The sequence below is a fragment of the Lithobates pipiens genome, unplaced genomic scaffold, assembly GCF_037356315.1.
Source record: "Lithobates pipiens isolate NorthernLeopardFrog02 unplaced genomic scaffold, aLitPip1_a1.2 Scaffold_16, whole genome shotgun sequence".
NCBI classification, from domain to species: Eukaryota; Metazoa; Chordata; class Amphibia; order Anura; family Ranidae; genus Lithobates; species Lithobates pipiens.
In genome coordinates, this window is record NW_027507748.1 from 357,075,409 (window position 1) to 357,103,160 (window position 27,752).

Sequence of the window (27,752 nt, forward strand, 5' to 3'; positions counted from 1 at the left end):
ATTGTGCTTCCTATCTGAAAAGCTGGCTAAAATTTCCAGAGGGTTTCTATGTATTGGGATACAGGAAAAGAGGGAGCAAACTATTACAAACTAAAGCTTCATATACTATAAACAAAGATTCTGACCGTATATCGGGTCTATATTCAAGCTTCCAGTTGTTTATTCAGAGCTGTCCCTCATTCATTGTGTCATAATATATAGACATCTTTCATGATATTTATTCTGTAATGTATTGATTTATGACTATTCCCCCAACACTTTAAGTTCTTAATTTAATCCATCAAGTACCAGCAGTGATAATGTATCATAAAAAGTGCACTTTTACATATTTCAATTTTGCTGGCAAGCATTGGTTAAATTAGTGGCAATATTTCTTAAACCCTTTCATTGCTATGAAGGTCTCCAGCTATGGTGGCACTCATAGCTGACAAGGACTTAAGAGTGTCCTTAAGATGTGTTTGCATGCAGATGGTTTCCTGGGATCGCAGTAGAGGAATGAGGTGTGAAGCATCGCAGTAGAGGAATGAGGATTGTAGAATCGCCTGCCTTGGCAGCATGCTGTACTGAAGTATATTATAACACACTACAAGAGGCTATCGCCAGGTGAAGCAAGTGCCATACTTAAGGTGCTCTACAGATCTGTCTTGTGGTCTTGGGATTTTGTATGAAATGGAATGTGAAAGGTCATGTTTTGAAAGAGAGGCTGTTTATTGCCTTGAAATTTAAACAAGATTTGTTCCTCAGAGAATGGCTTGTTAGATAACCCCAGACATGAGTACTCAACATGGTGAAAGAGTTGCTTTTCAAGATATAAATCTACTTTAGGGTCCTTATTGAAATCTATAATGTATGGATATCCTAGCATTAGTTATTCACATTTGTATACTCTTTAAACTAAGAGCAACCTCAAAGCTTCAGCTTTAGCAAACCTTGTATGATTTTTATTTTCTAATCTTGGACCTCTATCAGACCATATTTTCACCATAATGAGAATCCAGTCTGGTTTGTTTTCATTTGGTTCAGAAAATGCATGGATTTCTGAAAGATCACAATAATACATTTTGAAGGGGTAAACTTTATTGGCAAGTCCCACAGGCATCCGTCAATATATTTGTAGAAGAAGCAGCAACTCCTAACTTCTACCAGTGTATTTTCAAACTATTCATTTTTAGAGGTAGTATAAAGAATAGGGACATATGCTTAAGAGAAATGAGAATATCTTTGCTCTCTATCGCTGTCCTGTGCCCTCACTCCCTTTTCCATTATTCCTTTTCACTACCCTAAATGTGTTTCTACCTCCTCTCTCCCATGGCACAGATATTTGTTTTCAAGCTGTCTTTATAAAATCTGAAAACTGTTTGTATTCTATTTTCCCAAATCCCTAGCACTAAGGTAGGACTTAAAGATCGAATGCGTGGTACAGGAGTTTCAAAGCAGAGTGCACGCAGCAAACAGTATCTGGCTCCTCCAGAACGAACTTCGCCTGGACTAGACCTCCCTGCAGAATCACCTAGCCCTACCAAGGTGCAGAAGAGTTGGAGCTTTAATGACCGTACACGGTTTCGAGCTTCTTTAAGGCTTAAACCAAAACCACAGACAGATGGTGAGTAAACCGTTATGCTAATAAATTGAAGGACTATTGTTCTAGAAATAAATAGAAATTGTGAAAAGAATAATCTAATGGTTAAAACAACAAATGAGGTTTAATCAAATGTAAATGTGAAAGGCAAAATTCATCCAAAACTAATATTCAAATTTCGAGAGGTCTGCATCACCAGTTAACTGTTCTAGATGTCTAAGTGGGCGTTCATTTTGAAATTGTAAAGCCAAGCAAAGGAATCACTGTGCTCTGGCTGTATTCTCTGTGCTGTAAAATAAAGATAGAAAGCAGTTGTAAACGAAAGGCAACCTCTTTTTCAAAATGAGTGTGAGCAGAATTGGAAACCTAGCCTGGAATTTAAAGCAGATATACCAGTAAGAATCTGTTAGGTCAACCTATTGAACCACAAGAAAAACAAAGGATTGTAAAAACAAATGTAATATTATCATGGGATATGGTGGATCCTTCATGTCACCAGTAGGGGTGTGGAACTCTTGCCGAGGTGCAGCTTAAGTGCGTCAGGTTTTCACCAGAGCTGCTGCTGTTACAGATGTTGTGCTGAAAACACACTGTAATGCAACACATGAGAAAGCTTAGATGATGACAGCTGACTAGCTGACATACCAAGTGCGGTGCTAAATTGCAGGAGTGTGGTCCCACAGACAGACGGTCAAGGCAAAAGGTAAACAGAATCCGGTCCAAGTTAAATCCATTTCAGAAAACTGTTAAAGAAGTAGCCAAGCAGTTTTCACATAAATAGATCCTTTGATCGCATGCTGGCTGAAGAATGCCCAGCAGATGTCAGTATGCAGATACAGAAAGTCAAAACCTTACCATGCCCATGATCTGCAAACACAGTACAGGTGTACTGTGTATGAATGGCTGCAAAAGAAAAATATCAATATATATATATGTTTTTACATGGTACCAATTTGCAACACAGGAATGCATCACTATATACAAATAACTGTGACAATGAAGGTGAATGTTCTGAGAAACTGTTTAATAGACACACTGCAATTTCAACATAATCTTATGCCACAGGATGGGAGGATGGCTCACACCCAACCCCCCATGTGAGTTTTGTTTTATTACTAATATAACATGTCTATCACTACCTCATAAGGCAGAAGTGCAGAAGGTCCCAATGTCTTTAAGCACTACATAGGGATTACATTTGATATGCCTTGCTTATAGAAAGTCTAGTGTCTAAGGAGCTACAATTTAGTTTTTTGCACGGTTGCAGTACCAAAATTATAATCTTCAAAATTCATTGAAATGAACTATGAGGTCAGTGCCTTGTGAAAGTATTCAGCCCCCTTGAACTTTTCAACCTTTTGCCACATTTCAGGCTTCAAACATAAAGATATACATTTTTTATTTTTTTTGTGAAGAATCACCAACAAGTGGGACACAATTGTGAAGTGGAACGAAATCTATTGGATTTTTGAAACTTTTTTAACTAATAAAAAAATGAAAAGTGGGGCGTGCAAAATTATTCGGCCCCCTTGCGTTAATACTTTGTAGAGCCACCTTTTGCTGCGATTACAGCTGCAAGTCGCTTGGGGTATGTCTCTATCAGTTTTGCACATCGAGAGACTGAAATTCTTGCCCATTCTTCCTTGCAAAACAGCTTGAGCTCAGTGAGGTTGGATGGAGAGCGTTTGTGAACAGCAGTTTTCAGCTCTTTCCACAGATTCTCGATTGGATTCAGGTCTGGACTTTGACTTGGCCATTCTAACACCTGGATACTGGATATTTTTTGCACCGTTGCAGTACCAAAATGAAAATCTTCAAAATTCATTGTAATGAACTATGAGGTACAGTGCCTTGCGAAAGTATTCGGCCCACAGACAGACGGTCAAGGCAAAAGGTAGACAGAATCCGGTCCAAGTTAAATCCATTTCAGAAAACTGTTAAAGAAGTAGCCAAGCAGTTTTCACATAAATAGATCCTTTGATCGCATGCTGGCTGAAGAATGCCCAGCAGATGTCAGTATGCAGATACAGAAAGTCAAAACCTTACCATGCCCATGTGAACATGTGAACCATTCCTTTGTAGATTTTGCTGTATGTTTGGGATCATTGTCTTGTTGGAAGCTAAATCTCTATCCCAGTTTCAAGTCTTTTGCAGACTCCAACAGGTTTTCATCCAGAATGGTCCTGTATTTGGCTGCATCCATCTTCCCCTCAATTTTAACAATCTTCCCTGTCCCTGCTGAAGAAAAGCAGGCCCAAACCATGTAGCTGCCACCACCATGTTTGACAGTGGAGATGGTGTGTTGAGGGTGATGAGCTGTGTTGCTTTTACGCCAAACATATCGTTTTGCATTGTGGGCAAAAAGTTCAATTTTGGTTTCATCTGACCAGAGCACCTTCTTCCACATGTTTGGTGTGTCTCCCAGGTGGCTTGTGGCAAACTTTAGACTAGACTTTTTATGGATATCTTTGAGAAATGGCTTTCTTCTTGCCACGCTTCCATAAAGGCCAGATTTGTGCAGTGTACGACTGATTGTTGTCCTATGGACAGACTCTCCCACCTCAGCTGTAGTTCTCTGCAGTTCATCCAGAGTGATCACGGGCCTCTTGGCTGCATCTCTGATCAGTCTTCTCCTTGTCTGAGCTGAAAGTTTAGAGGGACGGCCAGGTCTTGGTAGATTTGCAGTGGTCTGATACTCCTTCCATTTCAAAATGATCGCGTGCACAGTGCTCCTTGGGATGTTTAAAGCTTAGGAAATCTTTTTGTATCCAAATCCAGCTTTAAACTTCTCCACAACAGTGTTACGGACCTGCCTGGTGTGTTCCTTGGTCTTCATGATGCTCTCTGCGCTTTCAACAGAACCCTGAGACTATAACAGAGCAGGTGCATTTATACAGAGACTTGATTACACACAGGTGGATTCTATTTATCACCATCAGTCATTTAGGACAACATTGGATCATTCAGAGATCCTCGCTGAACTTCTGGAGTGAGTTTGCTGCACTGAAAGTAAAGGGGCCGAATAATTTTGCATGCACCACTTTTCAGTTTTTTATTTGCTAAAAAAGTTTAAAATATCCAATAGATTTTGTTCCACTTCACAATTGTGTCCCACTTGTTGGTGATTCTTCACAAAAAATAAAAATTTTATATCTTTATGTTTGAAGCCTGAAATGTGGCAAAAGGTTGAAAAGTTCAAGGGGGCCAAATACTTTCGCAAGGCACTGTATATTTTGCATGGCACTGCAGCATAGACATATAGAAAGCATACACAACCAGACTGCAATCTATTTCTTTTTGCAGCAACGTGCAATATTTGTATTTAATGCTGCTTAGTAAGAGGCCACCATAAATTTTTACTGAAATCCCCAAATGACCCATAGACCAGTGCAAACTGCATTTTTAGCAATTTGTGTGCTGTTTAAAAGAGGTGGATAGTAACTGGCTGCAATTCCACAATTATGTGAACATTATCTTTTCCTCCCAGCAGAGGGAGCAGGAGATGACAGTAATGATGAGAAGAGGCTCCCCAGTGATCTAACTATGGAGGAAATAATGCCAACTGTGAAAACACTGATCAGAGCCTTTCGGTGAGCATAGCATACTGTTATGAATACTGCAGAATGCATATAGTTGAACACAACAGCATTCTGGACAGCTGTTAAATAAAATGGATTACAAAAATAAAACAATGCACACATAAATACCTCTTATTAAAATGCACATGTATATGTATTGTATTCAATTATACAGTATCTCACAAAAGTGAGTACACACCTCATTTTTTTTTGTAAATATTTTATCATATCTTTTTATGTGACAACACTGAAGTAATGACACTTTTCTACAATGTAAAGTAGTGAGTGTACTGCTTGTATAACAGTGTACATTTGCTGTCCCCTCAAAATAACTCAACACACAGCCATTAATGTCTAAACCTCTGGCAACAAAAGTGAATACACCCCTAAATTAAAAAGTCCAAATTGGACCCAAAGTGTCAATATTTTGTGTGGCCACCATTATTTTCCAGCACTGCCTTACCCTTTTGTGCATGGAGTTCACCAGAGCTTCACAGGTTGCCACTGGATTCTTCTTCCACTCCTCCATGATGACATCATGGAGCTGGTAGATGTTAGACACCTTGCGATCCTCCACCTTTCGTTTGAGGATGCCTCACGGATGCTCAAGACATGCTTGGTTAGTTTATCACCTTTACCCTCAGCTTCTTTAGCAAGGCAGTGGTCATCTTGGAGGTATGTTTGGGGTCGTTATCATGTTGGAATACTGCCCTACAGCCCAGTCTCCAAAGGGAGGGGATCATGCTCTGCTTCAGTATTTCACAGTACATGTTGGCATCCATGGTTCCCTCAATGAACTGTATCTCCCCAGTGTCAGCAGCACTTATGCAGCCCCAGACCATGACACTCCCTCCACCATGCTTGACTGAACCAAATAAGTTTATATTGGTCTCATCAGACCACAGGACATGGTTCCAGTAATCCATATCCTTAGTCTGCTTGTCTTCAACAGACTGTTCGCAGGCTTTTTTGTGCATCATCTTTAGAACAGGCTTCCTTCTAGGACGACAGCCATGCAGACCAGTTTGATGCAGTGTGTGGCGTATGGTCTGAGCACTGGCAGGCTAACCCCCCACCCCTTCAACCTCTACAGAAATGCTGGCAGCACTCATACGTCTATTTCACAAAGACAACTTCTGGTTCTGACACTGAGCACATGCAGTCAACTTCTTTGGTCGACCATGGCGAGGCCTGTTCTGAGTGACACCTGTCCTGTCAAACCACTGTATAATCTTGGCCACCATGCTACAGCTTAGTTTCAGTGTCTTGGCAATCTTCTTATAGCCTAGGCCAGTAATGGCGAACCTTTGCACCCCAGATGTTTTGGAACTACTTTTTCCATTATGTTTAACTTCACTGCAGAGTACATGAGTATTATGGGAAATGTAGTTCCAAAACATCTGGGGTACCAAAGTTCGCCCTCACTGGCCTAGGCCATCTTTATGTAGAGCAACAATTCTTTTTTTCAGATCCTCAGAGAGTTCTTTGTCATGGGGTGCCATGTCTCACCTGAAACCTTGTAACACTAACAAGTCACGTGACATTGGGGAGGGAAAATGGCTAATTGGACCCAATTTGGACATTTTGACTTAGGGGTGTACTCACTTTTGTTGCCAGCGGTTTAGATATTAATGGCTGTGTGTTGAGTTATTTTTATGGGACAACAAATTTACACTGTTATACAAGCTGTACACTCACTACTTTACATTGTAGCAAAGTTTCATTTCTTCAGTGTTGTCACATGAAAAGATATAATAAAATATTTACAAAAATGTGAGTTTTGTATTCACTTTTGTGAGATACTGTATATCTTTAGTCTAAAAGTTTTAGATTGATGTAATAATCTGACCCAGGGTATATTATGTGTCATCCCTATAGGATCTTGAAGTTCCTGGTAGCAAAGAGGAAATTCAAGGAGACTCTCCGCCCATATGATGTGAAGGATGTGATTGAGCAGTACTCAGCTGGCCATCTAGATATGCTCGGACGAATAAAAAGCCTCCAGTGCCGGTCAGTGGTACACTACATATTAGAAAGCCTGGATTGTAATACTAGTGTAAAAAACAAAACCCTTTGATTTATGTGACTGTATATAATCTGGAGCACAAACTGAATGTTGGGAGAAAAAAAAATGCACCATTTACTGAATCAGTAGATTCCAGTGGCAGTAGATTTCAGTGCCGAAAGAGTTAAAGGGGTTGTAAAGGTAAACATTTTTTCACCTTAATGCATTCTATGCATTAAGGTGGAAAAACATATGACAGTGCCCTACTGGACAGTGCTCAGCCCCCCGTTTTACTTACCTGCCCCCCCCCGAAAGTCCCGCACTCACCTCCAACATCCTCTTCGCCGCTCAGCCTGGCTGTTGATTGGCTAGAGTGGATGGATCGAAAGCAGCGCAGCCATTGGTTCGCACTGCTGTCAATCGCACCCAATGACACGTCGCGCCGGGGAGTGGGGCCGAGTGATACAGTGAGCAGCTATAGCCGTTGGCTGTATCACGGGAGTGCACCCGCAAGCACTTCTCACCATGAGAGGGGGCTCACATGAACGGGAGACGTACTTGCGGGGGGAAGCCGAGATAGCCGCCGAGGGACCCCAGAAGAGCAGGTTCGGGGCCACTCTGTGCAAAATGAGCTGCACAGTGGAAGTAAGTATAACATGTTTGTTATTTAAAAAAAAATTAAAAAATAATTCCCTTTACAATCCCTTTAATCTTTGGGGCAAAGGATCCCAATGCAGACAAGGTGAAAATAAAAACAAAATATTACACCTAAAATGGGAGGGGTTCAATATAGTAATGGGTTTATAGGGAGGCTTAGTATGAGGGTAAAGCAGTTATAAAGGCATTTTTTTTTCTTAACCACTTCAATACAGGGCACTTAAACACCTTCCTGCCCAGACCAATTTTGAGCTTTCAGCACTGTCGCACTTTGAATGACAATTGCGTGGTCATGCTACACTGTACCCAAATGAAATTTTTATCATTTTTTTCCCACAAATAGAGCTTTCTTTTGGTGGTATTTGATCACCTCTACGGTTTTTATTTTTTGCGCTACAAATAAAAAAATACCGAAAATTTTGAAAAAAAATGTTTTTTTTTTGTTTCAGTTTCAAAACTTTGTAAATAAGTACGTTTTCTCCTTCACTGATGGGGCTACACTGATGGGCACTGATAAGGCGGCACTGATGGGCACCAATGTGGCACCAATGAAGTGGCACTGATGAGGTGGCGTTAATGGACACTGATATGTGGCACTGATATGTGGCACTGATAGGCGGCACTGATGGGCGGCACTGATGGGCGACACAGATGGGCGACACGGATGGGCGACACGGACGGACACTGATAGGTGGCACAAATTGGCACTGATAGCTGGCACGGATTGGCATGGATGGGCGGCACAGATGGGCATGGATATGCGGCACAGATGGGCATGGATAGGCGTGGATAGGCGGCACATGTGGGCACTGATAGGCGGCACAGGTGGGCACTGATAGGCGGCACAGGTGGGCACTGATAGGCGGCACAGGTGGGCACTCATAGGCGGCACAGGTGGGCACTCATAGGCGGCATTGGTGTTATACTATAGTAATGGATGCCAATCAGTGCCAAACAATAATGCATGCCAATCAGTGATGCCCATTGTGGGCACTGATTGGCATCCATTATGGGCACTGATTGGCATCCATTGTGCTGACTGGCATCCCTGGTGGTCTAGGGAGGATTACCTTTTCCCTGGTGGTCTGGTGGCGTCCCTGGTGGTCCAGTGTGGGCATCCTCGGGGGGGCTGTGCTGATAATCGATCAGCACAGACCCCCCCCTGTCAGAGGAGCAGCCGATCGGCTCTCCTCTACTCGCGTCTGACAGACGCGAGTGAGGGAAAGCCGATCACCGGCTCTTCCCATTTACACTGTGATCAGCCGTGATTGGACACGGCTGATCACGTGGTAAAGAGTCTCCGTCGGAGACTCTTTACCGAGATCGTAGTTGCCGGGTGTCAGACTGACACCCTGCAACAATGATCGCCGCGATGCGCGCCCCCGGGGGCGCGCAGCGGCTCATAATCCTGATCACGTCATATGACGTCCGGTCAGGATTATGAAACCACTTTGCAGCCGTCAATTGCCAATAGGGCAGGCGGCAAGTGGTTAATATAACTAACTTGTTATACATCCCTGCTCTTCTAGTGAAAACACTTTAAAGTAAGGCTGAATCAAACCACTTTTTTTTTTTTTTTTTAGTTATGGATAGAGTAGAGAGGGGTTAGAACACCTGTAAGTTTAAGTCTGTGCCTCCGTTAGGGAGATGCGCCATCTCTATTTGTCCTGTTTACCATCGTAAAAGGGTTAGAAATTTTGTCAAGATTGTAAATGGTGTCCCTATAGAGGATGTTTCTCTTTTCTTTTCTGTTTAATACCCATCAACTGGACAGGAAGAGGGGGATATCCACCTAATGGGGACATGGAAAAAAAAATACAGACTAAATGTAGTGTATACTCAGAAAGTAATCATTTGTTAAAGTTTAATATAGGAGGAGCAGTTATATTAAATTCTATTGTCAGATCAAATTTAATAAACATTACAAAATGCTAACAATATTTGTTAAATATCAGTTTTTGCCACTTTAAGTTCAATTCAAAGCCTAGCTCGCAAATAAAAGAGCTTTCCTGCCCCTTTAAAGTGTATATACAGTGCCTTGCGAAAGTATTCGGCCCCCTTGAACTTTTCAACCTTTTGCCACATTTCAGGCTTCAAACATAAAGATATAAAAATTTTATTTTTTGTGAAGAATCACCAACAAGTGGGACACAATTGTGAAGTGGAACAAAATCTATTGGATATTTTAAACTTTTTTAGCAAATAAAAAACTGAAAAGTGGTGCGTGCAAAATTATTCGGCCCCTTTACTTTCAGTGCAGCAAACTCACTCCAGAAGTTCAGCGAGGATCTCTGAATGATCCAATGTTGTTCTAAAGGACTGATGGTGATAAATAGAATCCACCTGTGTGTAATCAAGTCTCTGTATAAATGCACCTGCTCTGTGATAGCCTCAGGGTTCTGTTGAAAGCGCAGAGAGCATCATGAAGACCAAGGAACACACCAGGCAGGTCCGTAATACTGTTGTGGAGAAGTTTAAAGCCGGATTTGGATACAAAAAGATTTCCTAAGCTTTAAACATCCCAAGGAGCACTGTGCAAGCGATCATTTTGAAATGGAAGGAGTATCAGACCACTGCAAATCTACCAAGACCTGGCCGTCCCTCTAAACTTTCAGCTCAGACAAGGAGAAGACTGATCAGAGATGCAGCCAAGAGGCCCATGATCACTCTGGATGAACTGCAGAGAACTACAGCTGAGGTGGGAGAGTCTGTCCATAGGACAACAATCAGTCGTACACTGCACAAATCTGGCCTTTATGGAAGAGTGGCAAGAAGAAAGCCATTTCTCAAAGATATCCATAAAAAGTCTTGTCTAAAGTTTGCCACAAGCCACCTGGGAGACACACCAAACATGTGGAAGAAGGTGCTCTGGTCAGATGAAACCAAAATCGAACTTTTTGCCCACAATGCAAAACGATATGTTTGGCGTAAAAGCAACACAGCTCATCACCCTCAACACACCATCCCCACTGTCAAACATGGTGGTGGCAGCATCATGGTTTGGGCCTGCTTTTCTTCAGCAGGGACAGGGACGATGGTTAAAATTGAGGGGAAGGTGGATGCAGCCAAATACAGGACTATTCTGGATGAAAACCTGTTGGAGTCTGCAAAAGACCTGAAACTGGGACAGAGATTTAGCTTCCAACAAGACAATGATCCCAAACATACAGCAAAATCTACAAAGGAATGGTTCACAAATAAACGTATCCAGGTGTTAGAATGGCCAAGTCAAAGTCCAGACCTGAATCCAATCGAGAATCTGTGGAAAGAGCTGAAAACTGCTGTTCACAAACATTCTCCATCCAACCTCACTGAGCTCGAGCTATTTTGCAAGGAAGAATGGGCAAGAATTTCAGTCTCTCGATGTGCAAAACTGATAGAGACATACCCCAAGCGACTTGCAGCTGTAATCGCAGCAAAAGGTGGCTCTACAAAGTATTAACGCAAGGGGGCTGAATAATTTTGCACGCCCCACTTTTCATTTTTTTATTAGTTAAAAAAGTTTCAAAAATCCAATAGATTTCGTTCCACTTCACAATTGTGTCCCACTTGTTGGTGATTCTTCACAAAAAATAAAAATGTTATATCTTTATGTTTGAAGCCTAAAATGTGGCAAAAGGTTGAAAAGTTCAAGGGGGCCGAATACTTTCGCAAGGCACTGTAAGCTCAAGAACAAACATTTTATTTATTGCGTCTTAGCAGTCCTCAAAAGTGATTGCTGCATTCGTTTTCTTTTTTCAGACTTTTTTTTTCGCTTTATTGTGACTGGGTGATCCTGCCAAATAACATAATTCTCGTCTTAGGTTAACAACATTTACTCAGTGCACTGTATCTATGAGCAGGACCAGGGCCGTCTTTAATATTAATTGGACCCTGGGCAAAAAATTTCTTGGGCCCCCCCACCACAAATGCAATTTAGTCTCCACCCCAACAAAGTATAAGGTGTTCACACCTAGGCTAATTGAATTGTGGGTGAAATTGCCACGATTCTGCTTGTGATTCTAAATTGTGGCAAAATGCATATCGAGGTTTGTGATGCCATTACTTTCTAATGGCAACCTAATCGTGATTTTAACTGCAATTCGAATTGCCTAGGTGCTAACGGAGCCTTAGAGAAGGGGAGATATAGAAATATTACATTGTGCTGTATTTTGAACAGTGGGGCCACTATACAGTACCTGGAGCAGATGAGGAAGTCGTATTGTGGTAAGGATGAGGTATACTGCAGTGGGATGCTCTCCAGTACTAAGAGAAGGTTTTATGAGGTGGGGGCAGGGTAAGTAGAAAGGGGTATAGTGTTCTAGAGAGTTGGGCTTCTTAAGAGTTGGGTGCGGGGGTCTGTAGAGTAGAGGGGTGCAATGTTCTATGGGTTGGGAGTCGGGTGTATAGTGAGGGGTGCAGGGATCTGTAGAGTAGAGGGGTGCAGTGTTCTATGGGTTGGGGTGCAGTGTTCTATGGGTTCTATGCCAAATAACATAATTCTCGTCTTAGGTTAACAACATTTACTCAGTGTACTGTATCTATAAGCAGGACCAGGGCCGTCCTTAATATTAATTGGACCCTGGGCAAACATTTTCTTGGGCCCCCCCACCACAAATGCAATTTCGTCTCCACCCCAATAAAGTATAAGGTGTTCACACCTAGGCGATTTGAATCGTGGGTGAAATTGCCACGATTCTGCTTGTGATTCTAAATTGTGGCAAAATGCATATCGAGGTTTGTGATGCCATTACTTTCTAATGGCAACCTAATCGTGATTTTGACTGCAATTCAAATTGCCTAGGTGCTAACGGAGCCTTAGAGAAGGGGAGATATAGAAATATTACATAGTGTTGTATTTTGAACAGTGTGGCCACTATACAGTACCTGGAGCAGATGAGGAAGTCGTATTGTGGTAAGGATGAGGTATACTGCAGTGGGATGCTCTCCAGTACTAAGAGAAGGTTTTATGAGGTGGGGGCAGGGTAAGTAGAAGGGGGTGTAGTGTTCTAGAGAGTTGGGCTTCTTAAGAGTTGGGTGCAGGGGTCTGTAGAGTAGAGGGGTGCAATGTTCTATGGGTTGGGAGTCGGGTGTATAGTGAGGGGTGCAGGGATCTGTAGAGTAGAGGGGTGCAGTGTTCTATGGGTTGGGGTGCAGTGTTCTATGGGTTCTATGCCAAATAACATACTTCTCGTTTTAGGTTAACAACATTTACTCAGTGCACTGTATCTATGAGCAGGACCAGGGCCGTCCTTAATATTAATTGGACCCTGGGCAAACATTTTCTTGGGCCCACCCACCACAAATGCAATTTCGTGTCCACCCCAACAAAGTATAAGGTGTTCACACCTAGGCGATTTGAATCGTGGGTGAAATTGCCACGATTCTGCTTGTGATTCTAAATTGTGGCAAAATGCATATCGAGGTTTGTGATGCCATTACTTTCTAATGGCAACCTAATCATGATTTTGACTGCAATTCAAATTGCCTAGGTGCTAACGGAGCCTTAGAGAAGGGGAGATATAGAAATATTACATAGTGCTGTATTTTGAACAGTGGGGCCACTATACAGTACCTGGAGCAGATGAGGAAGTCGTATTGTGGTAAGGATGAGGTATACTGCAGTGGGATGCTCTCCAGTACTAAGAGAAGGTTTTATGAGGTGGGGGCAGGGTAAGTAGAAGGGGGTGTAGTGTTCTAGAGAGTTGGGCTTCTTAAGAGTTGGGTGCAGGGGTCTGTAGAGTAGAGGGGTGCAATGTTCTATGGGTTGGGAGTCGGGTGTATAGTGAGGGGTGCAGGGATCTGTAGAGTAGAGGGGTGCAGTGTTCTATGGGTTGGGGTGCAGTGTTCTATGGGTTCTATGCCAAATAACATACTTCTCGTTTTAGGTTAACAACATTTACTCAGTGCACTGTATCTATGAGCAGGACCAGGGCCGTCCTTAATATTAATTGGACCCTGGGCAAACATTTTCTTGGGCCCACCCACCACAAATGCAATTTCGTGTCCACCCCAACAAAGTATAAGGTGTTCACACCTAGGCGATTTGAATCGTGGGTGAAATTGCCACGATTCTGCTTGTGATTCTAAATTGTGGCAAAATGCATATCGAGGTTTGTGATGCCATTACTTTCTAATGGCAACCTAATCATGATTTTGACTGCAATTCAAATTGCCTAGGTGCTAACGGAGCCTTAGAGAAGGGGAGATATAGAAATATTACATAGTGCTGTATTTTGAACAGTGGGGCCACTATACAGTACCTGGAGCAGATGAGGAAGTCGTATTGTGGTAAGGATGAGGTATACTGCAGTGGGATGCTCTCCAGTACTAAGAGAAGGTTTTATGAGGTGGGGGCAGGGTAAGTAGAAGGGGGTGTAGTGTTCTAGAGAGTTGGGCTTCTTAAGAGTTGGGTGCAGGGGTCTGTAGAGTAGAGGGGTGCAATGTTCTATGGGTTGGGAGTCGGGTGTATAGTGAGGGGTGCAGGGATCTGTAGAGTAGAGGGGTGCAGTGTTCTATGGGTTGGGGTGCAGTGTTCTATGGGTTCTATGCCAAATAACATACTTCTCGTCTTAGTTTAACAACATTTACTCAGTGCACTGTATCTATGAGCAGGACCAGGGCCGTCTTTAATATTAATTGGACCCTGGGCAAACATTTTCTTGCCCCCCCCCCCACCACAAATGCAATTTCGTCTCCACCCCAACAAAGTATAAGGTGTTCACACCTAGGCGATTTGAATCGTGGGTGAAATTGCCACGATTCTGCTTGTGATTCTAAATTGTGGCAAAATGCATATCGAGGTTTGTGATGCCATTACTTTCTAATGGCAACCTAATCGTGATTTTGACTGCAATTCAAATTGCCTAGGTGCTAACGGAGCCTTAGAGAAGGGGAGATATAGAAATATTACATAGTGCTGTATTTTGAACAGTGGGGCCACTATACAGTACCTGGAGCAGATGAGGAAGTCGTATTGTGGTAAGGATGAGGTATACTGCAGTGGGATGCTCTCCAGTACTAAGAGAAGGTAGTATGAGGTGGGGGCAAGGTAAGTAGAAGGGGGTGTAGTGTTCTAGAGAGTTGGGCTTCTTAAGAGTTGGGTGCGGGGGTCTGTAGAGTAGAGGGGTGCAATGTTCTATGGATTGGGAGTCGGGTGTATAGTGAGGGGTGCAGGGATCTGTAGAGTAGAGGGGTGCAGTGTTCTATGGGTTGGGAGCAGGGTGTATAGTGAGGGGTGCAAGTGTCTGTAGAGTAGAGGTGTGAGGGGTGCAAGGTAGATGGGAGATGCAGGAAGAGGAGAGGGCTCCGGCACAGTTTCAGGAGTAGAGTACAGGGCAGAGGACAGTGTTAGAGGCAACCCCAGATAGCTCGGCATGGTCAAAGGGACAGGAGATCAGAGTACCAATCAGAGCCAGGCAGGGAGGATGGCAGCTGGTACTTACAATTTCAGCAGCAGTGGTGCCCGGACTCTTCTTGTACCCCATCCGCTAGACTGAGGGGGAAAATTGGCACAGTGAGGGAGGGATCCGGGGATGCGACACACGGGAGGCATCCAGAGACATAGACACAGCCATCCGTGCACTGCACTTGCACTCCACCCTCGTTCACTTCTGCTGCCGCTGCTCCATGGCATTCACCAAGGGCCGGTGGGATCCACCATCCCCGACCCAAAACTCCATCCACTGCACTACCCCACTGCCAGCCCCAGTCCTCCATACACTGAAGTATTGGGCCCCACAACAATTATTGGGCCCAGAACACCTCACCCTCCCTTTTTCTCCATTACATTGATGAAGGTTTTCTGTTGTTCACAATACACAGCTGGGAAGGCTAATACCATTGTCTGAGATTTCATTGCAGTACAAAGGTCACTACAAGCACACTGCACTTCTGTCAGGATCAATAGATGTTTTTCTCTTAGGTTTAGAAATATTTTAAAGCCCAAATTAACCCTTTTCATTTTTATTACACTGCTAAGTGTTGTAGCAAAGATTAAAATAGCCCTGTGCTGCCATCTCATAGGAAAGTAAGACCACGACTGTCCTACACAAAGCAGCGCCCCAACTCTCCGGAGGTCTGACATGCCCCAGATTGAAAAAGATTGTAAAAGTTTGGGGGAACTGGGTAAAAAAAGTAAAGAAGTCAAATAATTATTATTGCATGTGCAGCCTGGCTTCATTTCAGATATAAACAATGAAGGTTCCACTGAAAAACATATAAATGTCCAGTGGAAGTGGTCTTTTCCTTTAAATCCAGCTAATGTCACATAATAAAAACACTGTAAGGAGTCTTATTATGAGACAAATACAGGGATGCCATTGCTGACGTCCTTTTGAATATGCTAGATCCATCAGAAGTATGCAGCAACTGTCAGCATACAGTCAGAACTTCTAATATGCATACTTGTTCCAGGTCAGTGAGGTCACTAGAGGGTGAGCAAACAGACTTTCAAAATCAGATTGACTTTAATGATCATTTCATTAAAGTGCTGGTCAGTGGCATGTCAGTAAAGTGTTTGATTACGCTCAAGAATGACACAAAGGCATTCATATATAATCAGTTTTATAGAGTAAAAACAAACAGGAAGTGTAATACATAGCTCAGTTACACCTTTTATTGAATTGAATAAAAAAATAAAACCATTGCACTCTCATTTAGTGGACGAATAGGCAACGTCTTACACACAACAAACAGCAGCAGTAGCATGTCCAGAAGGAAGGATGAATAAATATTCCAGAGCGGTCTTTAACCACTTAAGCCCCGGACCAATTGTCAGCCTAAGGACCAGAGGTCTTTTTACAAGTTCGCACTGCACTGCTTTAACTGGTAATTGCGCGGTCACGCAATGTTGTACCCAAACAAAATTTGCATCCTTTTCTTCCCACAAATAGAGCTTTCTTTTGATGGTATTTGATTGCCTCTGAGATTTTTATTTTTTACGATATAAAAGGAAAAAGACTGAAAATTTTGAAAAAAAAAAAGATATTTTCTAATTTTTGTTATAAAAAAAATCAAATAAACTCAATTTTAGTCATACATTTAGGCCAAAATTTATTCAGCCACATGTCTTTAGTAAAAAAAAATGTCAATAAGCGTATATTTATTGGTTTGCGCAAAAGTTATAGCGTCTACAAACTAGAGTACATTTTCTGGAATTTACACAGCTTTTAATTTATGACTGCCTATCTCATTTCTTGAGGTGCTAAAATGGCAGGGCAGTACAAAACCGCCCAAATGACCCCATTTTGGAAAGTAGACACCCCAAGGAAATTGCTGAGAGGCATGTTGAGCCCATTGAATTTTTTTTTTTGTCGTTATTCAATCACTTGGTGACAAAAAAAAAGTTAACAAAAAGTTGTCACTAAATGATATATTGCTCACACATACCATAGTTATATGTGGAATTGCACCCCAAAATATATTCTGCTGCTTCTCTGAGTACGGGGATACCACATGTGTGGGACTTTTTGGTAGCCTAGCCGCGTACGGAACCCCGAAAACCAATCACTGCCTTTAGGATTTCTAAGGGTGCAAATTTTTGATTTCACTCCTCACTACCTATCACAGTTTTGAAGGCTATAAAATGCCAAAATAGCACAAACGCCCCCCCCCATATTACCCCATTTTGGAAAGTAGACACCCCAAGATATTTACTGAGAGGCATGTTGAGTCCATGGTATATTTTATATTTTGCCACAAGTTGCGGGAATATTACAAACTTTTTTACAAACTTTTTTTTTTTTTTTGCACAAAGTTGTCACTAAATGATATATTGCTAACACATGCTACGCGTGCATATGTGAAATTATGCCCCAAAATAAATTCTGCTGCTTCTTTCGAGTACGGGGATACCACATATGGGGGACTTTTTGGGAGCCTAGACGCGTACGGGACCCCGAAAACCAAGCACCGCATTCAGAATTTAAATGTAAAACGCTACCAAAAAAAAAACTGTTAGCGATCGCAGGGATCAGGCCTGACTCTGCAAACGCTGCAGTTATGTGTTTAGTGTTTTGTAAGTGACAGTGATCGATCGATACTGCACTTGGGTGGGCTGGGCGGAGGGGCAAAACGCAGGTGCTAGTAGGTATCTGGGTTGATCCCGCTAACAATGCGTTTTTTTGGAACCCTAAACTTCTGGGGACGCTAGTATAGACCTGATCAGATCAGATATTGATCTGTTCAGATACTATACCACTACGGGGGGTGTATGCTTTGCGCATGGGTGTTAGCGCTACTGGCACTAACCTAGCACTGCCTGGGGCGACGCAGACCCTATCTGACCCTAAAACCTAATTGATATCACCCGCCGGGTGATCAGGGGGTTAAACCTTTATTGGGTAATAAATGGTGGGTGCCCTGATGCTATAAAAACCTGGAGGTGAACCTAAAAAATAACTAGCTACCTAGCAGTACCAGTGACACTAATGTAGCAATCAGAAAAATGATCACTTAGTGACACTGGCAAAAGGGGATGAAAGGGTTACCTGGGGGCAATCAGGGGGTTAAAACCTTTATTAGGTAGTATATGGGGGTCCCTGACGCTATATAAAAACCTGATGGGGAACCTAAATAACTAACTGGCTAACCAGCCTCACCAGTGACACTTATACGGTGATCACTGGTGAAAGGGTTAACTCTAGGGGCAATCAGGGGGTTAAAACCTTTATTAGGTAGTATATGGGGGTACCTAACGCTATGAAAACCTGGCGGTGAACCTAAAAAATAACTAGCTACCTAGCGGCACCAGTGACACTAAGGCCGCGTACACACGCGGGGACTGTTCGCTCAACTTTGTCCGTCAAACAGTTTCAGCAAACAGTCCGCTCAAAATTAGCATGGACGGACTTGCCCACACACGACGAACGAACAGTTTGCTGAAACCGTGCGCGATGACGTGAACGGCACGTACGACGGGACGGAAAATACAACGTCCTATACACTGCATTACAACTTTCGGCGTGTAAATCCTTTCTGAGCATGCGCGGAACTTAGTTTGACGAACAAGCCTACACACGAGGGGACTGTTCGTTGAAACCAAGTTTCAGCGGACAGTTTTTCGGAAATTCCGAAAAACCTTGTTCAGCAAACTGTTCGCTGAAACTGTCCGCTGAAAGCCCACACACGGGCGGACTGTCCGCCGAAACACTGTTCAGCGGACAAAGTTGGGCGAACAGTCCCCGCGTGTGTACGCGGCCTAATGCAGCGATCAGAAAAACGATTGCTTAGTGACACTGGCAAAAGAGGGTGAAAGGGTTAACTCTAGGGGCAATCAGGGGGTTAAAACTTTATTAGGGGGGGTAAGGGGCTACCCTGGACCTAACACTAACTGCCCTGACAGTTTTTACAGTCACAACTGACACTAAATGCAGTGATCAGTAAATAAATGATCACTGCAATCAGTGAGACTGTGACTGGGAGGGGAAGGGGGCTGGGGGGATTGGGGGGGTGATCAGGGGGTGACAGTGTGCCTATGTGTACCTACATGTCAGTGTAGTGTTGGTGCACTTACTATGTCTTCTCTCCTCGCCATCCGGTCAAAAAGACCGCCCCAAGGAGAGTGACATCACTTCCTCCTGCCTGTGTTTACACTACACAGGCAGGGGAAGCTTCTCATTCGCCAGGAGCGATTGAGAGGGGATGGCCAGAAACCAACAGCCATCCCCTCATCCCGGATCGCTCCTGAAGCGAAACGGGCCGCTGCAGCCAGCGGGACCCCCCACCCACTTGAAGGCAGGCACGTACGGGTACGTGCTTGTGCCTGTCCGCGCATTGTGCCGTATTATTACATGTGGCAGTCCTTAAGTAGTTAAACATACTATATTAAAGGAGCAACAGGTGATCTGTGGGTGCCCTGTGTTGTATTGTCTCAATATTCCTGCATTATTGATAGGGGACCCCACTAGGATGGCACTAGCGGTGGGCAAAAGGGAGCCTGAGCACAAGAGCTGCACAGTGATAAGCTGCACTCTCGACTAAGGGAATTCCCGCTGACACACTTCGCTGAATAGCAAGACACCAGCTGCCTTGTGAGGGTGGTTGCCATGGCGACACATTTCAAGGGCATGTCTCCCCTTTGTCAAGTCCAGACTTGCCAAAAGGTGAGACATGCCCCTGAAACGCATTAGCATGGCAACCTTGGCTCTTGCTTTTGTGTTTAAATTCCCCAGGTCTCTTTTGCCCAAATTGGTGCCATGGCTAATATCGTCCTAGTGGGGTCCTCCGTCCTGAGGTTTGGGACAATATAAAACAGGGTTTGGTACAATTCAACACAGGCATCTGCGGGTCACCTGCTGCTCCTATAATATGTTTGAAGACTGCTCTGGGATATTCATTCATCATGTCATCTGGACCTCCTTATGCTGCTGTTTGTATTGTTTGAGGCACTGCCTATTTGTTCACTAAATTTGAATGCACTTGTTTTATTTTTTATTCAGTTCAATGAAAGGTGTAACCACTATATATTACACTTCTTGTCTGTTTTTATCCTTCTCCATTATTTCTCTTTCCCAAGAGTTTTGTAAGCTGCAACAGCCATAAAATCTGTGCACTGATTGTACAGACCACACAGCCATATTGGATTCTTTGTAGGACCCCATTATTGGAGTTTTTTTTCTCAAGCACATTGCTGTATGCATTATTTCTATCTATAATTAGTTGTATTGTTGACTCACTGTTACAGAGTAGACCAAATTATCGGCCGAGGTCCTGTTCCTGTGGAGAAGAAGCCACGGGAGAAAGGTGAGAAACTTCCTATTGGACATGAAGTAGATGCAGCTGATGAACTGAGTATGATGGGAAGAGTGGTGAAGGTTGAGAAACAGGTAAGCAACATTTTGTGTATAGAGTACTCAGATCATCTGAGGGTCCCAAGATGTTGGAAGATGTTTAGCAGTTAGGAATCATTTCCCTTTCTTCACAAAAAATAAAGAAAGTGTATATATATATATATTAGAATCAAAACGTGGTTGAATCAAGGAGATGTTTCAATGTAAAGACGGCCATGCACATAATTTAAATAAAAATTGCATTACATGATTTCTTTTATTTGTGCTGTATTCCATTATCAAAAATTCTGCTCAGAAAATTGCTTTTAAGATAAGTCAGAAATATTATGCCTTGAAGAAACCTTCAAGTAGCACGTCAGAATAACTAGTACCAGTAGTAGTAATTTCTGAGTTGGTTGGATATTGAAGCAGAATTGTCGACCCGCTAACATTCCCTCCTTAAGGCCCCTTTCACACTGGGGTGGTGCAGGTGTCGGTGGTAAAGGGCCGCTATTTTTATCAGCGCTTTACCCTCGTTTTAGCGGTGATATGCGGCCGCTAGCGGGACGGTTTAACCCCCGCTAGCGGCTGAAAAAGGGTTAAAACCGCCAGCAAAGCGCCACTGCAGCAGCGCTTTGCCGACGGTATAGCCGCGCTGCCCCATTGATTTCAATGGGTAGGAGCCGTTTAGGAGCAGTGAATACTCCACTCCTTCACTGCTCCAAAGATGCGGCTAGCAGGACTTTTTTCACCGTCCTGCCAGCGCACCGCTCCAGTGTGAAAGCCCTCTGGCTTTCACACTGGAGTGAAAGGGGCCATTTTTTTCAGGCGATATAGCGTCTGAAAACCACCTCAGTGTGAAAGGGGCCTAAGAAAACAATAATCTTGTGCTGAAACTGTAAGGATGCAGTCATATCTGGACCTGAGGCTAGCAACGTGTTTTAACCCATCAAGGACATTTGTCTACCTGCTGCTGTTCTTGTGGACATTTTTAATGACACCTGCTAGAAATACACAGATAGGAATAGGTTGTTATGCTGTAGATATGAAAGCCAATGTGGGTTATGACATGGAAGTTCACTCTTGTTGATATTGTATACTTTTCCTCTGTGATCACCTGTAAGTGTCAATCGCCAAGTGTCTGTTTTCTGTATTTAAAGTGGTGTTGCCACCAAAAAATCAAAAAGTGTTTAAAAATCTTTAAAAAAATAAATAAAAAATAATTGGAAAAAATTTTTTTTTTTTACTCACCTCTAAATACCTGTGTTTTGGATCCCAGATAAATGTTTGGCCGAGTTATCTGCACCTGGTCTAATTCAAATGTCAATGCATGCATGTTTAGAAGGAGTACGCTGACACACACTGTTCAGTGAAAAGCTTCCTTTATTGCTCTGGGCATATAGCCCCCTTTATAGTAAAAGATGACTCATTGTTTGCAAAAGCATCATCTCAGGTGTATTCTGTGCTGTCAAGCAGAGATTGGAGGACCCTTATCTAAGGGGTCCTGGCCAGTTTCATCCAGGTTTTCTGCTGATGACTTGTGGACTCCTGGACTCACTCCGATGGAAGGGGGGTCTCTAGGTGAAGCATTTTGAGTAAGGAGATTCAGCATATATCTTGACATAATAGAAAATAGTCATTTAATCAAAGTATTAAACAATCCATAACAGTTCCCCCTTGAAATGTCTATTTCCTATTCTGTCCCTAGTAGGTGGTCTAACTCATCTGTCCTCATGTGCCTTGGGACTTTTTTCTTGCTGTACGTTAGACAGTTGATGGCTGGCCCATCACCTCCCTTGCCACAGTCTTTGCACATGTGGAAGTCAGATGCTATCCCTATGGCTGAATGATCTTATAATTTATAGAAATGGGGAGGGACTGTAATGGGGCATAGGGCTTTTCATAGTCCTCATCTTCTGCATCCTGCTACATCATCACTAGGGTTGCTTGGTCAACTGTTTTGCCTAGGAATTTCTTTACACATGGGATAACACAACATACTATAGTAGCTAGAAAGACCAGAATAATTAGTATTACAGTACCTATCCGAGCCAAGGTCTTCTGCCAACCACCCAAACCACTGGTCTCTTGGCTGATCTATACCCAAATTCTTCTTCAGCTCTACTGATAGGCTTTCCAACATTTTATGGCCAGGGTGACCATTTGGACCGGTGTTGTCAGGTAGGTATGTATAGCGTGTCCCTGTACCTTCTATCATTTTACAAACAACCCCCATTGTCCGCTAAAATCATGTCCAAAGCCATCCTGTTCTGAAATGTCATGTAAGATGTGGGTGCTAATTGGTCAGCAATCCCCTGTAGGGCGTCTCTAGTGTAATTTATAAACCGTTGCTGGTTGTAATATATGCAATTTATCCAGTCTACATTTTTGTTGATAGTGATTATGGGAATCAAAGACTCAAAACCTGCCTTAACTTGGTCTCGGGCTTTAAATTTATTCGAGACCCTTATGGAATCTATATATACATGTGGGTCTAAAATTCCCTCAGGAGCACTCCTCCTAGTGATAGCCACCTGTTGGGCCCTCACCAGATTTAACAGAAAAAGGATATACAATGTAGACATCATAGTTCAGTCAATGTTTTGTCCTCCGGACTTGGGACTTTCTTACAGTGGAAGGGGCGGATTCAAGTGTTTTTCCCAGCCAACTTTACAGATTTGCTTGTTGTCAGCAGGACCTGGAAGGACCATCATATCTGGGTTCAAGAGAACTTTTTCTCACAAATGTCTTTACTAGCACCCAATCTCCAGGTAGTAGTTGGTGTGTTCCTGTATCTAATTCAGGATCTGGAATGGAAGAAAACACCTGGGCACGTATTCGGGTTAATTCTCGTGATAATGCGGTTACATAATTAGTCAACACATCATACTGCAGTTATAACTGTGGAAAATAACAACCAAGTCTAGGGGCTAAATCAAACAAAATCTCATAAGGGGGTAGGGGAGTGTTCTCCCCTTGGTGTGTATCTGATGCTGAACAGGGCAATGGGCAGGCTGTCCAGCCAATGCATACCAGTCTCTAGGGCCATTTTTAATATTCAAGTCTTTAATGTGTCATTCATTCTTTTTACCTTCCCGGTACTCTGGGGGTGGTAGGCTGTGTGAAACTACTAAGGTGTACTCAAATCATCCAATCTTTGGCATTTGGATGTGGTCAATTTGTATCTGCTGGAAAGGGTACAAGGGCTTTGCCAGGTGTTTCTGCGGCATCTTCTCTGTGCATCTTGGGTTACACTTTGCACAAATGGTGCATGACTTACAGAAGTTGCTAGTCAATGGAGTGATTCCTGAAGCTACATTCATAAGAGTCTTTGACAGATGGGCAGCTCCATGTGCCCATTGTACCACACCCGAGTACATATTCCTGGGTAAGCAAGGCTTATTGTTACAATCGAATAGTCCATCCTGGAGGGTTGCTCCCCTCTGCTTCCAGCTTTCCTTCTCATCCGGACTTGCTGCTTCCTGTAGTTTTTTCAGATAAACTCTGTCCGCTGGAAGAGTCTGTAGGGTAAGCACGGGGTGGTCTTCTTTTTTCCACTCTACTTTTCACTTCTCGTGGACCACTGGTTGCCTGTTTGGCAGTTGAATCGGCTAGATGATTGCCTCTGGCTTCCTTCGAGTTCAGTTTGCCGTGTGCTTTTACTTTCAAAATAGCCACTTGGGTTGGGAGAAGTAAGGCGTCCATCAGGTCATTGATAGCTGTACTGTGTTTCACAAGTGCTCCTGCAGCTGTCAGGAATCCTCTGGCCTTCCAGATAACACCAAAGTTATGGGCAATGCTAAAAGCATAAGATAAGGAGAGAAATAGACTTGGCGCTATACCTTTAGATATTGGATGGTGAAAAGCAAAATCAAAAATTATAATTTAGCTAATGTATAAATTTTCCAGCATGCTGGTAAGTGATAAAGAACCATAAACAATTCTATTTATAACAACCAATAATCTCTAGTGTTTTTTTGAAAGAAAAATCACATGCACCTGTGTTAGTACCATAAAAGTGCAATCCTTATTGTAAAAAATAAATAATAAATAATAAACCATGAGTGAACATACAATTGCTAAGACTGGTAATGAAAATACAAGTGACAACCGTGTAAATCCCAAGTGAGATTTGAGCATAAGATATCAAAAACAAATAAGAAAAGTAATTCTAAAAAATATTTTCATCAAAACAATATCCGATCCTATTGAAAATATAAAAAATGTTGATCTGAGAAAGTCCCACGTTTTCACAAACAGTGTGCTAAGTGACACATCCTAAATAGCACGTGAGTGATAACAGTGAAAAATGAAAAAATAAAAAATAATAAAAAATGAACTGTGAAATTCCTCCGTGAATATCTTCCCAAGGTGCCTGCAACTGCTGCTCCCAGTGCACAGTGAATAATAATGTGATTGCTCTCACCAAAGGTTTTACCCCATCCGGGGTGGATCAGCCTTCAGAATATGAGCCACTGTGTTGCTCTCTGGCTTTAATCTGCTGTTGTCCTGGGAGACCCCCGTTCCTCCGTTGATGTTACATGCCCCGTTATATGTAACAAGGAAGAAGCATATCCATGGTATAGTATGTATAGAAAGGAGTTTTATTCAATACAATTCAATTTAATTGAAAACAGTCATGGGGTGGACTCGGCTCCTCCTCTATTCCCCCCTCGGGAAGTGGAAAAAGGGTTGAAGGGTTCAATGTTTGACAACTTAAGAGTAATGTTGTCCGATAGAAGGAGAGAACATTGGAGTCTCAAATGTCTGGCAGTGGACAGATGTTTTTCAGCTGGATCTGGTTGAGTATGGCAGCAATGTCCCAAATGTTCGGATACAGAGAGCTTGAACGTTATTTCGTAGTCTGGGAGCCCTAAAACCGGAGATGATGAAATGGCTTGTTTGAGGACCTTGAAGTTGGACATTGCCTCTGAGGACATTTGGAAGGTGTCAGACTTCAGGGCATCATAAATGGGTTGCATCAGTAAGGAGGCTTCCGGACCATAGCTTCATAACTGCTTGGAGGTCCTGGACCATTCTGTACTTGTCTGGTTCTCCCTTAGGGATTCTCTTCTTCACAGGGAACAGAAGTGTGCTGTATGGAGATGTACAGGGTATCAGGGCGCCATTTGACATGAGGGCTTTGACATGCTGTGAAATAGATTTGCAGATTGGGATAACTTTAGAGGGTTTCCAGGGCAGGGGAGCTCCAAGTTTCAACTGCACCATGACTGGTGGCACCTTTAAAAGTCCTACATCCTCAGCTCCTGTGGACCATAGCAGAAGTGTCCTTAATGTCCAGTGGAGAAGAGATAGTAATAGATCCATCTTCAAAGAAGACAATAGAAGCCTGAAGTCTGGACAGTACATCTGCTCCCAAGAGATTGAGTGGACAGGTGAAAGAGACAAAAAATTGAGCCAGAAGGTCTGGGTACTTTTCAACTTGTCAATGGGTTAGTTCTGGGAGTTCCATCTATGTCCACACAATATATGTCAATATCAAAAAGGTATTAGTGGTCAGGTAAATCCTCTTCTCTAATCGTGCTTCTGGCTGCACCTGTGTCACTTAGGAAAGTGGTTGGATGTCCCTCAATGGGTAGGGTAACCCTCGCTAATGGGCCTTCTGAGTTCTTTGAAGAGGTTGCCCTGACATGGGTTAGTGACACAGGCTTGCCCAATTCCTAGCATAGGAGATCCAGGTGTTCCAAAGTGGGATGTCTAGAGTTATGATATTGTTGCTGCTGCACACGGTACTCCAGTTGGGCCATGGTGAGGCCTTTTCGGATTGACTCCTTGAGGCCTGCCACAAAGGCTGAAGACAGCATCTGGCTGTGTGCCATATTATGGGTGATGAATCCCAAATCTGAAAAAAACTTGTGACAGTCTGGTGTAAAACTTTTCTAGACTCCGTTTTGTCTTGAGTAACATCTTGGATACCTGTAGCTTGATCAGCCAGTCTGCCCTCCGCCCACTCGCACAGCTACTCACAGAATTCCACACCAGAATTAAAGGTATTGTCATTGACAATCCTGGCATCACAGAGACTTTTCTCTATGATGGGCCAGTGAGCATCTCCAGCTTTAATTTCACGTAAACTGACTAGATTTCTCCATGCTGCTAAGTAGGTTTTTTTTCCACTGCCTGTTACTCGGCAACTTTCGTTAGGAGACTCGTTTTCCTGCAAAAAACCTCTCCATCTCTTCTATTGTTTCCTGTGAGTGGTCTTTGCTACATTTAAAGTAATCAAAACATTCTCAGACTTTTCTTTCATTAACATTTGCATATTTCTTCATAACATCCATTCTAAACATATATTCTCTTTTGTACTGTTTCATTATCTAACTACTGTTTTTCTCAACTTGCACAATTCCTTTAATATTCTAGCCTGCTAGAATAATAACTAAATCAACCCGGTCCTGTATATCCCACACATGCAAACATCACGTTATACCAGTAATCTCACAGCCTGTCAACAGTTAACATCCCTACAGACAGTCTCTCACACAGGGATCTGAAGGGAGGGGTCATCTCACTCCTTGCAGTGAAGCGTAAGGGTGGAGGTGAGGAGCACAGCTGCAGAATGCTTCTGTCATGCTCAAAAATGAGTCTTCAGGCTTATTTTTCTTTTACCTCAGCGATACTTCTCAAACATATGCATTGCCTGATATCATTCTATTTTGCTAGACCCATCAGTGATATGCATTATAAAAATGTTGACAGACTCATAACTATAGTTTCATCATATTGCATACTTTCAAATAAATTCCAATATTCCAATATTGCACACATTATACTAGGCTTCTGCAGTTTTCAGTAAACCATTGTCAGGTAACACCTCTCGTTTTTCCTTCAGTATTTTCCACCATTCTTCCGGCTGCAATCTACCCCCCTGGAAGAATGGTGATGCTACAAATCTTCGCTGATTTTATTTTTTGCTTTCTTAACATAATTCCTCCCTCTCTCTCTCTCTCTCTCTCTCTCGAGTTTTCCTTTCTCTGGCTTAACCAATTTCTGCCCCATTATTTTCTGTCTTGATGACTGAGATATTTATGTGTCTGCTCAGGATTTTAGACGGGTCACGAGGTTGCCTTGGATTCTGAAAGGGTCTGGCAATTCCTCTATTCGTCACATGGTACCGGTTCAGACTATATCCCAATCTCAAGTTAACGAGGACAAAACAGATA

At 42.9% G+C, this 27,752-nt stretch overlaps 1 protein-coding gene across 3 annotated transcripts in view; it reads left to right on the forward strand.

Annotated features, from left to right (window-relative positions):
* Positions 1-27,752, forward strand: part of KCNQ4 (potassium voltage-gated channel subfamily Q member 4) — a 288,300-nt gene that overhangs the window by 250,683 nt on the left and 9,865 nt on the right. For 2 of the 3 annotated variants that reach the window (XM_077481941.1, XM_077481943.1), the window contains exons 10-13: positions 1,386-1,603; positions 5,067-5,169; positions 7,036-7,167; positions 20,484-20,625. In XM_077481941.1, coding sequence (XP_077338067.1) covers positions 1,386-1,603; positions 5,067-5,169; positions 7,036-7,167; positions 20,484-20,625 — 595 coding nt within the window. The remainder of the gene's footprint in view (positions 1-1,385; positions 1,604-5,066; positions 5,170-7,035; positions 7,168-20,483; positions 20,626-27,752) is intronic. The other variant, XM_077481942.1, reaches the window with a different exon arrangement.